General features: G+C 34.0%; 1 protein-coding gene across 37 annotated transcripts in view; it reads left to right on the top strand.

Annotated features, from left to right (window-relative positions):
* Positions 1-13,298, top strand: part of RIMS2 (regulating synaptic membrane exocytosis 2) — a 437,579-nt gene that overhangs the window by 290,235 nt on the left and 134,046 nt on the right. For 13 of the 37 annotated variants that reach the window (XM_042839675.1, XM_042839664.1, XM_042839668.1 and 10 more), the window contains one exon: positions 7,189-7,254. The exons of 23 other annotated variants lie outside the window; for them this stretch is intronic. In XM_042839675.1, coding sequence (XP_042695609.1) covers positions 7,189-7,254 — 66 coding nt within the window. Of the gene's footprint in view, positions 1-7,188; positions 7,255-7,869; positions 7,978-11,545; positions 11,612-13,298 lie in introns of all 37 variants that reach the window. One more of the 37 variants, XM_042839663.1, reaches the window with a different exon arrangement.

The raw sequence follows: 13,298 nt of genomic DNA, 5'->3' as shown, positions 1-13,298 counted from the left end.
CTTACCTTTTCCCACAGATGAACATTTCCCTACTCATTAAGAAAATATATACAATGTGCACAAGGCTGACAAAACTCTTTGAAAAGAGGGAAACTGAACAAGCTATGATAAATTGTTTAGTTTTTCTTTTTTATTGGGAATGTTTCTCTGTACTATATTAATAAATTCCATAAGTGCAGAATATCTTAAATAGAAATTAAGAATGAACTTGGTCATTTTTGCTGCTGAATGAAGAGATAATTTGAGTTCACAATTAATGTGATACTCCCATTGCAATTAACAGACATAATGAAAATATACTCTAGTACTGTGTTTTCTTTTCTTAACATTATGAGCCACTTGGTGATAAAATAACTTGTTATGGCAATGTGTACTAGAATGAAATTGGGGTCCTTGTGTTTAGAAGCACATCTTACCACAAGTAAAGGTTTGCCTGATCAAACTTTCAAAACTGTACTGACTTGTATGAGTTTTAATGATACAAAACCAAACTGCAAGATGTAGTTGGTTAATGTAGATAATTATGCTGGGTTTGTGTAGTAGTGCCTTTCTGCAGTTACAAAAATAATTATCTTTCCCACCTCACTGTCTTTATGCCAGGAAATCAAAGGAAAAAGGAGATTATACATTTAGTCTAGAACTTCTTCCCCCTTGTAATATTCCAAGCTGAAAATCTGTGCATCATAAAGTAGATTATAATCAGGCTGATATTATCGCATTTCATAAATGTAGATAGCAAGGCATAATACATGTATATTTTGCAATTCAAGTGAGTCCTGTGTGGCTAGTATTATTTGAAATTAATACTTCTACTGATGATTCTTACAGATTATTCCTCAAGTGACACCAAAGCACAGAATTGGTGTGGAAGTTGTAATACAAACAACTTAAGACATCAGCATTTTTTGCTGACTTTATTGAACTGAAAAGGTGAATGTGTCTTAAAGAACATTGATGTGATAATCACTGACTGTAAAGAATGTAAGACAGAATAGTCTGAAAAAATATATAATTATATTGTCCTAATTAGATAAGTTAGAAAAAAAGAGTACCAAAAATAAAATACATACAGTTATTTAAGCAACGTTAAATTGAATTTGGCCAAAAAAGTCAAGTGGACAAAAAATTAAGTTACTGAAAAGCAATGAAATGTCATCCAAAATGTTAACCATATTCATTACAAGTATATCATAGGAAAGCCTCCTTTGAAGTATTTGATACTTCTGTTTGTGCTGCAGAAAAATGTTATTCACTTGATTGATGAGGCTAGATGATTTTCATGCAGAGTGAAATAATTTAAGGATTCCAAACTGTTTCTGGTATATTGTTTCTGGAATATTCTTGGGATTGTTTACTGTGTGTTTGCCTCCCAGATATATGCACAGCAGTGAAAACTAGCCAGCAGTACAGTAATAAAGTCTTTTCCCATGACTTAATAAAAATATCCCCTACTGAACTGGTTTAGATTAAAGAAAGAAAACCTGTTTTTTTTTTCGAACGTATCAGAAAAACAATGTCTGAAGTTGGTGACAAATGTATTGAGTTTTCACGTGATCAGTCTCAATGAGTAGATGTTTCTTTGTTAGGTATATTCTGAATTGCTGAATACAGGTGTATGTGTTGTTTGTATTTTCCAAAGCACCAAAGTTCTCCTCAATTTCTACATGGTGAATGATTATCTAGCAAGTCAGACTGCTGACTAACTTACATCTACCTATTTCAGCATATAGTGTCTGAAGTATCTTGGTTCTAGGCAACACAAGAACAGAAAAAGACTAGTCCCAAAAAATTTATCATATTTTCTATTCTCTGTTGTTAACTAACTGACTTTATGAGTGGAAAGATTATTAAACTTCAAATTATGTTACTGAATATTTGTCTGATACTGTCAGTGTTAGGTAATAAAAAGCACTGTGCATGCACAAGTCATTGAAATAACTCTTCAATAATATTCTGAAACCGCTGAAATCAGTTTGTAGAAGTGTAAAAACTGAAGTTTTAAACAAGTTTATAATCTTTCTACTTGCCATTCTTGTTTTGTTCCATATTTAACCTTTGTGAAACAAAATCATACTTTGCTTTCCCACTGCTCTGATGATTTGCTGTTTCCACAGTCCATTTATCCTTTGGAGATGTCTGTAAAAACGGGACTTTGAAAAAGTACATTCTTGCAGACATTCTCAGTTGCTAAGTTTAAATATGACTGAGTATAGATATAAGAGCTCTTGTTCCTTCCTTTTCCAGATACATGTCTAACATACATGGTACTAAGGTGTAAGGTACTATGCGACTGTATGTGAGAAGGGCTAGTGACCTTGAGCCTGATTGCAATGTAATGGTCCCTCAAAATCAAAGTTAGAAGTGAAAATCGAATTATTAAGATAGCAGGAAGACACACATTTTTTATTTATTTGGAGATAATTTTAATGTCAAGCACCAGACTCAACACATTGCTTTTGATTCATACATTGATTTTGGTTGGCAGGATAGAGCTAGAGTTAAAAGTTATATTGATTCCTTTATTACCAAAAATGTCAGAATTGTATTGTCCTTTCTGGGTACTCAAAGTAGGGGGTCAAGTTATTATCAGACATTCAAAATGCCCCAAAAATTCATATGCCAGCTCTCACATCTCCTTTCTTCTTCAATGCCTCTTTTATAAAAAAAAATAAAATCCTACCAATCAGCCCAAAGAGCCACCTTTTTCTTTCTCTGCAATTTGATAAAGTTAATTCCTGCTTTTCAATGTTTCTGGATGTTTAGAAAATTCTAACTTGACTAGTTTGTATGTATTTGGTAAGAGGGAAATTCATACCAGTAAAAAAAAACAAAGGAAAAAAAAAAAAAAGAAAAAAAAGAAACTGTTTTGTTAGCAATCTTAATAATTTGTGCTTGTCATGCACTTGATTTGCTGGTTCAGTTGAAGAGATGTACAAGTATTACTAAAAAGGGAGGGACAGTAGTGTTGCCCATCTACTTAGTGTACAACTTCAAGTAAATTAAAATACATTAGAAAAAAATAGATAATCATAATGGATGAAAACTGAGAGAATGAAAAAGATTCTTGTGTCAACCAAATTTAGTTCATGCAGGCTCTAGTGGTGGGACAGAAAATCTTATTTTGCCTTTTTTCAGAATTACTTACAGGCTTTTCAGTAAGCACAATGTAGGATGTCAGCGTACTCCAGTTGTTCCATTTCTACGTAAATACTTGGGAGTCAACACCCCACTCTAATACAGAAGCCAGAACATTAATTAAATTGTGAGAACTATTGAAAGCAATAGCAAATGTCATAATGCCTCTTCTTCACTGTTGAGTGAAATAGCTCAGCACCAAGTTAAACTGTACTTGCACAGTAAGAACAGGAAGGAATACACTGGATTGTACAGTGATGCACTCTGCATACATGTATGTGTTTTCAGGAGTGCTTCTAGGACTGTTCTGCTATGCATAGATTGTTCCTGGAAACTAAAGTTAAACAATCTGAATCACTCATGTCTTTTTTGTTATCCTCATGATTTGCTGATTTTTTTAGAAAGTGTGAGGAGATGGACAAGTAGGTGAGTGATAACAGAAAAATTTATGTCAGCACTTTCTGTTCACTGAAACAAAAAGGGAAAATTATAGTGCTTGTCCATATCTCTGCAACTGTATTGTGAGATTAATGGAAATTTGTTTTCACCTGATGCAGGGGAAAAAGTACGTTTGTGTGTCTTTACGTAACTGGTCATACTGCAAAAGCTGTGGTGCTTCTTAATCAGACTTATTTCATTGCTTTAATGTAAGTGAAATAAGTTGCTGCAAATTATCATCTTTGTAGCAAAATTTATAATGTTTCAGAAATTTCTGAGGCTGCAGGCTTATATTTTCATTTTGTCATACTATTATTTGACATACTTCTGCTATTGAATGCTGTCATGTAGCAAATGAGGGCTGTGTGATCTAAACGGAGGCAGCAAAATAAAAGTATCTTTGAAGTCTACCATCTTTTTAAAGATCTGCTATGTCTAAAATGTACCCATGTCTCTGTGATCTTCCATTCATTCCCCCCTGTATGTACACAGGAGATTGTTATTTTCACAAACAGTTCAAAGACGTGTTTATTTTGCATTCAGTTGTAGAACATTTCTGGATTTGTTTTGCATTGAGACAATGCAAAGCTTAATGACAGCTATCAATTGAATCATGTTTTTACTACATTACAATTTACTTAAATCATGATTTTAAGTGGTTTAGGCTAAAGGGATTTTTTCCATATCTTGGTATTGAACAGGGAGAAATAGTGAAGTCTCAGGCAGCTTTGGTATTTCATTGTTAACATACTCATAAAAATTTATAGAATTTATTTGAAGCTAAGTACATAAAGTATTAATAAAATCACAAAAAAATTGTGGACTGTTGACTGAATGATCAGTAGACAGACAGCATTTAAACCTTTTGTACTGCAAGCCAAAATATATAAACTACAGAACAGTGTGTGTGTTCTGTGTGGCCTCTTAATGTGCATCCTGTCATATTTTGACCTATGCAATGTCAATGAATCTGACTTCCATACAGATGCATTCCATGCAGGTTTTTTTTGTTTTTGTTTTTTTTTTACAATACTAAGCATGCATAACTTATTGAAAATATTGTGGTGTGTCATATGGTGTCCCAACCATTTTCAGAGAAACAGAGAAAGAAAGAGACATGCTTACATGAGCAATACCTATATTATTATTTGTGCAGCTGGGAATGCTGCATCATAAAATACTATAAAATACTACAGGCTTTTTAGGCTACATATTCTTGTTGTATGATGTATGACTTGTTTTATAATGTGTAGAACTAATTCAGACTGAGTGTTACAGAATCACAGAATTGCAGGGGTTGGGAGGGACCTCTGGAGATCTTCTAGTCCCCTGTAAAAGCAGGTTCCCTACAGTTATTTGTTATGTTGTGCTTTTAAGAACATACAGTAAGGAATTATATTTTATCAGTTAGATAGTGTATAGCATTTGCTCTAAAGAAAGAACAGGGAAAATTGTAAGCAAGTAGCACTGCTGGAGGACCAGGTCAAGTGTAAACTGAATCTTACTTGTAGTCTCCATACAGACAAGATAGACAAGAAGAGCTCTGAGTGGTAAGAAAGCATATATTAAACTTGTTAAAGGTTATTACATATTAGACTATGTATGGTTGCATTTAAATAGCAGCTTACTCTGTTCTAAGTTTTTGAATTGAAAAACCTGAAAGATTGAACATCACAAACAAAAGTCTCAGAACTTGGTAAGAGCACTAGAGTCCTGTGTTTCTGCAAGTGCTGGGAAAAAACTTGATACCAGAGATCAGGCATTTAAGATGACAGAGTGGGGATTTGAAGAGCATTTACTGGTGGTGTTTCATTCGAATACCAGTAGGTGAAGGAAACAATCTGGGGTGTTCCTTGTGAGCTGTAAGGAGAGAGAAATTGTACTTCTCAATAGGAATAATTAAAAATTAATGCTCTGTAACCCTGCCTGAAGTTGCAGTTTGGCTTAAAGATTTGTTCTTAACTCTTTGACTATATTGTATTTGTTTGATTTTGGAAGACTATCAAGAAAATTTGTCAGCAGTTCTCTGGAAAGAGAAAAGGGAAGTGCAAGTGAAATGTTAGCATTAAACTGCCATCTATGAGCTAGAAGCAACTAATTACTTACTAATGTAATATTTGCAAAAGCTTTGCAGTGTTAATTCCAGCATTTCATGTAAATCATTTAAGGGCTTTCATGTGAACATAGCCTGTCAGTGGTTACTGTGGTGCAAATAGACTGTATGCACGTTTGCCTTGCTTGCACTTACCGTAGCTGCTGTGGGGTGGATTCCTGCATTTTTCTTTAATTGTTCTTCCTGTGGGTGTGCATATATTCTAAAGGAAATATTAAGAACAGGATGAAATTAAATTTTTTACTGCTTCTCAAAAGCATAATGACTGCCAAGTTATGGGTAGACTGGTTCTGGTTTTCAGGGCACTATACAAAGTCTCATCTCTAATTTTCAAATTAATGTGCCTTGTTGGGCTCCAGTGGATTGTGTGTGGCTCCTTGTTCTTCTAACAATTTGTCTGCAATCACACTGTAAGCAAGGACTTAAGTTAAAAGCATTTTATAGTGGAGGCTATAAAATTTTGCAATTATTTTGCAAGCAGTGAGCACAAAGATCTGTTGTACTATATATATCATTATCTTAAAATACACATAGCTGGTTATATATTTTATCCATGCACAAAGGAGAAGATAATATGTGTAGGTAATACAGCTACTTGTAACAATTTGTGTGATTACTGCTTGTCTGATTACTAAAACAAATTAAGACATGAGAAATAAACTGGGGGATAAATGTGAGGTTTTCAGTGTTTTTTGTGAAATTTCTTGGCACTTCTAATGTGCACTTTAGTTGTAAGACATCACTTTAAAAAAAACAACTTTAGTGGAGCTGTAGAGCAGGAACTTTTGCATTCTAATAATTCTTTGTAAATTGGAGAAACACTGTTTAAAAAAATACTGTTTGCATATATTCGTACTAAAAGAGAAATGACATTATTTTTATAATAGAAGAATATTTAGTGCTGCAGTAGAGAGATAAATATTTAAATATATATATATATATTACTTTTTTGAGAGTACAAACAAAATGTATGGATTTCCTTTCTGGCATTTTCTGTTACACTTATTTTACTTCTTCGTAAATTATTTGAATACTAAGGGAGCCTTCATGTAGGTTCATCATATATAGGGTAAATATTAAGGAATCTCACCATCAGAAATAGTAAGCTCTGGAGCTAGCTATGTAGCAGCAAACTGGCAGCATTCCCAATGATGATAGCATTTCAGACAGACTAGGTAAGCTGCTGCCAAATATATATGTTGGAGTTATCGCTGCCTTTAAGCAAGAGAATGGGTAATATAACTTCATGAGACTGTTTGCAGGAATACATTTTTTCCCAACCCAAATAATGCAAAAAAAAAAAAAGTTTTAACTATCCACGTGCTCCTGTCTCTTACTTCTCAGAATAAATGTGTGAAACTCTACGTAATTGTATGTACACTTATACAATACTTTTGTAGCCCTTGTGTATGCAGGTTTTTGTGTCTTCTGTATTGTGAAGTGTATCATTCCTTCTCCATCTCATTGTCTCATTTGTATTTTTCTTTCTGCCATCTGCTCAGTCATTATGTTACTTTACCTCGTTCCTGGTACACCCAGTCCACAGATCACCATCACAGAGATGCCAGGTATATGTTTTCCACTGTGTGACTCTGTGTGGATAATGCATGTACTTCTATGTACCTACATTTCCACTTCTGCTTTTGTCAGTCTTTGTGTAGTGGTAGAAAACTTAGAAGTACCCACACAATATCAGCTATACTTAATATCTAACATACTATGTAGACAGGTAACTGAGTAATTCTTCTTTACCTTTTTAACATTTTTTTCACTGCCACTAGTCTGTAATTGGTGATATATTAACATGGTGCCATCATCCCAATATCTTTTTAGAAGTCAATAAGGAAAATATTTAAGTCAACCAACACAAATATCTGCAAATACTGTGAATTTAACATAGAAAATCTAATACGTGTATGGGCTGTGTTAAATGTTTCAAGAGAGAAATCTGGGACCTGTCCAGATTACCTGAGAGTAATCTTGATACCTGTCTCATAGTCTTTGCTGCAGGCTAAAATACTTTAATATTTTGGAGTAGCAGTAAGTTTGCTAAATACACCAGATTTCCAGCTGAGTATTCTTCAAGTGTTTCTGTTGATGAAATTCCTTTCTTTTCCTGTTGTGTTGTCCTTGTTTCATCTTTGTGTTGCTTTTCATTGTGTTCACCCTTTATGTTTTGGCAGCCAGGATCACACAATATATCCTCTTTTTTGTGAAGATGCAATCAGATTACTTCGCTCCCGTAAGATGTGCCGTACCTATTCTGAGGGTGCTTACTATGATCTTGAGAGGTATTATTGATGTGGAGCATATTTTCACTTCTACCCCTTATATTTTGGCAGTACTGCGTTTGGTTTCCAAATTAAGAATATGATCTATGTTTTAACTAATAAACACACACTATGAAGGTGTTTTATGCTTCTCTGTGAATATGTACGTACTTAAGACTGCCTGCTTGAGACTATGGCAAAATCCTAAGAGTAGCTGAGGAGTTTTATTTATAAAAGTCAATTTCTTACATTAGGTTATATGGTTATTGATTGCAAAGGTCTTTGTATAACCTTTATTTTTGCTGGAATTTTCCAAAGTGCTTACAGTGCTTATTATTCTTTTTAAAATACTGAGGAAATGCTTATCTACCTCAAAGTGCACAGAAATTGAGTCTTTCTGAAATCTCATACTTTGTTTAAATGGAAAATAGAGTGAAATGTACAAGCTTATGTTGTAGATACTTATATAGTACTTATTCTGTAACTAATGAGTACTTGTATACATTCATAATCATTGTGTGTGATTACAGAGCATCATTGTTCCTGTTTTTATCTGAAAAGTAGTGTAGCGAGAAGTTAAACCCATAATGATTTCTGTGAAATAATTATGGTTGAAATGCAGTGGCTTATAAGATATGAAATACGTCATGCTGTTCTTGCACTACAAATGTTAAAAGTCCCACTGTGATTATTTCAGCAAATACTGCAAAACTGACAAATGTTTGTGTGTGAATAGAAATAAGGATGATTTAAATCTGATAAACTGTAAGCTACTTTAAAGGAGATGGTGGCTTCAGATCTCAAATAGCCATACCAGCCGTCATAACAAGCTCTTTATAACATTTTCCATAGCAAGCTCTAAAGAACTCTTAATATATTAAAATCATCACTTCCATCTGGATAGAAGTTTCACTGCGAATTTTATTAATTTTTGCTCTGGATTCAAAGCATTTATAACCTTTTTTATGATTGGTTTAAAATTCATTTTGGATACAGAAACAGAATCCAAAAGTCTTAGAGCACCTTATCCCTTCTAAACAAATGCTTTTTAAAAATCGTCCAAAGCTATAATATAATAGACATTATAAGCTTTAGAACTCAGGTAAACATATATTTTGAAATGATATTTTTTTATGTGAAATGTGAAGAAAGTGTGTACTTAATAGTTTGCTTTACATATAAAAACCATGTGAAATAGAGGATTTTTATTTTGTTTTTTGAAAATGTGTGATGAAATCTGCTCATGCTTTTACAATAGTTAATTTTAATTACTGTTACTTGCCTTAGTTTTTTACTGGCATTTGCATTAGTTTATCTGAACTTGTTTCAGATTGATAGCTGTATTAGATATTGCTGATATCTAGAAGCTATTATCAAATTAGTTTGGGGATCTTGACTTGCAAATCTTCATCTTTGTTTCTACAGAAATTTGTTTGTAAAAAAAAAAAAAAAAAAAAAAGTCAACAAAATAAAGAGCAAGATGTGTAGTAAAGTGATCATAAAGAGGAAAAAGCCAAGATTTCAGCAGTAAGATGAAATAAATCTTTTCCAGAACCTTGCTTAAGTGAAGGTTCATCAGTACTAATACCTCCTGGGTCACAGAGGAAAATCTGAGATGAAATTAAATGTCCCCAGCTCCTCGTTAGAGCAGCATCTTGAGATTTCTTGGGCCTAGGAACCCATCGTGGATTGTCTGGTCCTCTTCAATCCAGGCTTCTTGTATTATCTTTTCTCTGAGTACTCCATCATTACTATCATTTTTGCTAGTTTTTCATCCAGTTTGTCTTTTCAAGTTCTGAGAATATTTCTCTAGGTATTAAAGGATCTCTTAAAGCATAATGTTTATCCATTTTCTCATTGTCCCCTGAAGAAATCTAAGTAACTTTCTCCTCTTTATATTTTGGAAATATATGAAAAACTGCTTCTTAGTCAGCAGTTCCTCACCTCTCTTCACACTTTTTGCCCATTTTTTCCAGCTTAATGCTTGTTTCAAGTCAGAGCGCTAGTCCCCTCTTCTTAGCTGCTTCTACTCAGTCAGCGTCATAGTGATAACAAGCAGCCACATCTTTTCCTGTTTTCTTTCACTTTTTGAAATGTGAAATAACTATTTTCAGTTTTCACTGTTATCAAAATCTCAAACATTGTTCTCCTGCTAGGCATTCACTGATGGAGTTAAATCACTGTGAGTCCACCAATGTGGATGTCCTGCAGCCAAGAGGTCATGCAGATGTATCAATCAAAATGACTTCGCCTCTTCACTGCTTATCTGATAGTTATACACAGCCACTCATGTACTCTTCTGATCTCAAGCAGCTTTTTTTTTTTTTTTTTCCTCGAAGAGGTAGCTACTTGGTTCATTTTCATCTTTGCTCTTACTTGTATTTGTTTCAGTTATTGCCTATCAAATTCAATATTCTGTAGTAAATTAGTTCTAGGATGGATTTCCATTATCAAGAACTTTGGTTTCTGAATTCATTCTTTGACAGTGCTATTCTGACATTTTTTATGATAGTTCCTTCATTTTGAAGTAGTCTGCCTATTTCCCTCCAAAGGAAATGGAGGTGGCATTGACAAGATGCTTGTTATAGCAATTGCCTGAGAAAGACAAGAAGCACAGGCACAGCGTCAGTGACTTCAGTGCCCTTTGGTCCTTTGACTTTCTCAAGAACGCCCTGTAGCTCTGTATCCCACACCAATTTTCCTTGGCTGTTAATGTGATAGTGTGGTAGCACTAGCTAATATCAGTTCATACTGCTGGAACTACTCAGACTGAATGCATGTGAGCCATAGTGGCTGAGCATATAGAGCTTTATTTGCATTTTTATGTGTAGCCCCAGTTCACGTTTTGCTAGAGTTACACGTGCTGGTTTATAATTTGACACTGCCCCATTTTAAACTGGCTGACATACATGTGATCTTAAGAACAGAATGTTCTCAAGATTTTTATCTGAGTTGTTTTTTAAATAAAACTATGCTATTTTCCTACCAATATTAGTAGTTCTTCCCAAAGAAAAATCTGCTGAAAGTATCACAGCATGAAATTTGTTCTCAACTTTTCTCTCTCATAGCTCAGATTAGTCACTGAGAACACCAGGCTCTGTGGTATTTTATTTTTTTTTCACTTAACCTGTGACATTTGAGTTTGCAAGACAGTTTAAGGTGGCTTCTGCACATCTCGCATGAAATGAAAATTTCTGATGTATCACTTAAGGAAACAAACTTCTTCCATTTTGTTTTCTGGCTTTCATTTTAACAGTCAGGAATTTTGTAGCATCCATATCCTGCTCTTGGTGAAATTTCATTCTTGCTTAAATCCTATTTTGACACTGATATAAATTTTCACTCCTGTGAAATGATCGTGTGTCATTTGTCCTTAATATGATGTTATTGGTATCTGAAAATAATTTGAAAGTAGAAGTTTAAAATTACCTGTATATGGAGAAATACATTCAGAAGATATTGCTGAACTTGTAGTAGGTAATCATGTTCTATGTTCATTGCTATACTAAAAGTACAGTATAGGAAAACATCCTAAAATTAGCATCCTTTAAAATGTCTGAAATATCTGTGCTGTTTATTTCATATTCAGGAGGAGTAGGCATGAGAGAAGAGTGCCTAATACATATTACGATGACACAACCTATACTCCTGAAAGGTATTTTTATTTCTGTAATAAAAATAGATAAAGATGAATAATACATTTTTTCCTGAAGAATCTAAAATTCTTAATTCACCTAGACTGATGATATTTAAATTTCCGTGGCAGTATATACAGCATTTTTCAAATATAGACCAGCCAATCTCCAGAGCTTTGAGTGATGCTTTGTCTTTTAGCTCAGCATCGTCTTCACTCTGGATTTTTTGTGTGAAGAGTAACTCTAACTTCAGAAAAAAAGAAAAACAAAAGGTTCATTTTAAGATGTAGGAGGAGAACTGAATAGTACAGAGGAATTTGATATAACTGAAAGCTTTTCCCCACTTAAAAGCAGCATATTTCTAATGGCAAACATTTTCAGTCATGGTGAGTTGTTAGAGGAAAATTAAAAAACCCCAATTCATTTCTTTTAATATCTTGAGTGATTTAGAGTGCTCAAGTTTTGACATGTTCATACTCATACTGACTTAAAAAGGATGAAAAGTCTTCAGGATGATTTTGAGTGTTTGCTGTGCTGGAACCAGAAGTACTGTTTTTCTTCCACATGATATATCACAGTGAAGATAATATAACAAAAATCAAAAGTGTAATCTGAAAACTTCTGGAGTACAGCTGGAAATCGCTATTTGGAAACAGTATTTCATGTGTAAAAGGTTCAAAAAGAAAGAAATGCAAAGAGAGAAGCAAGTTGATTTTCCTATCCCTTTGTAGAATTGGATCTGTGCATGTTTTTAAGTCAGTATGTGATCTCTTTATACAGTACAGGAGCAGGTAAAACAAGGCACAAGAATTGGTTTTTCTTTCATTACTATGAATAAAATAAACTGCAGTTTTGAAGCCTTGCTTATGTGTTTATTGTGCCCATAATAACAGCAGTTTTAAAGAAAGTTTCTCCTAAAATCCTGGCTGACTGGAGGCATAGGCTGCAGTTTTAATGATACATATGATCAGGGAAAGTGTAAAGATACACCTGTCTTTCTGCAGTTGTGTTCTAACTTAGATTAAACTAAATGTAAATCTAATCTAAATTACACTGATCTAAACAACTTTCATCTTGTCATTGATCTAGCTACGAATGTTTCAAAAAACATAGAATAAGCAAGAGCAGCTAAATGACGTTAATGTATTCTGCATTCTTGCCTTCCCTCAGCATAAAGACCCTGAGGAGTGAGATCATGTAGTTAATGAGCATATCTCAAAACTTCGGATTCTGAAACCTGAGAAGTTAAGAAAAAATGAGGTTATGCAAGAGATCTTTCATGCATCTGCTATGGTCCCTGGGAACAAATTCGCTGAAAACCCTCTGATAACTATATTCAGGCCATTAAACACTTTGTCCTGCAGAATTTTGCTGCAATTTTTAATGAAGTCAAAGGGAGACTTGTATTCAACTTGGGAACACCATAGTCCCTTGATCTTCTCTGAAAATCCCAGTCTTGCTTCTCACCCACTGTTATATTGAAGATCATTGAGCAGCAGGATAACCACAGTTTGAATGCTATACCCTGAAAATCTGGAACTCCAGATACAGAGTTGAAGCTTCTTAATCAAATATTGGGTGATTTGCACATGTTCTAGCATAGGTGGGTTAAGGTGCCTGAATATATTGTCTCTTGGTATCTGAAGTAAAAGAATCATTTTTTGTCCCGTATCTAAGAGATGATGTGAAATGTTTGGAAAGCTTCAC

The sequence above is a fragment of the Centrocercus urophasianus genome, unplaced genomic scaffold, assembly GCF_019232065.1.
Source record: "Centrocercus urophasianus isolate 14NV4802_14NV808 unplaced genomic scaffold, USGS_Curo_1.0 seq_11, whole genome shotgun sequence".
Classification (NCBI taxonomy): domain Eukaryota; kingdom Metazoa; phylum Chordata; class Aves; order Galliformes; family Phasianidae; genus Centrocercus; species Centrocercus urophasianus.
The sequence above is the reverse complement of the archived record's forward strand: the minus strand, read 5'-3'. Positions and strand labels throughout refer to the sequence as shown.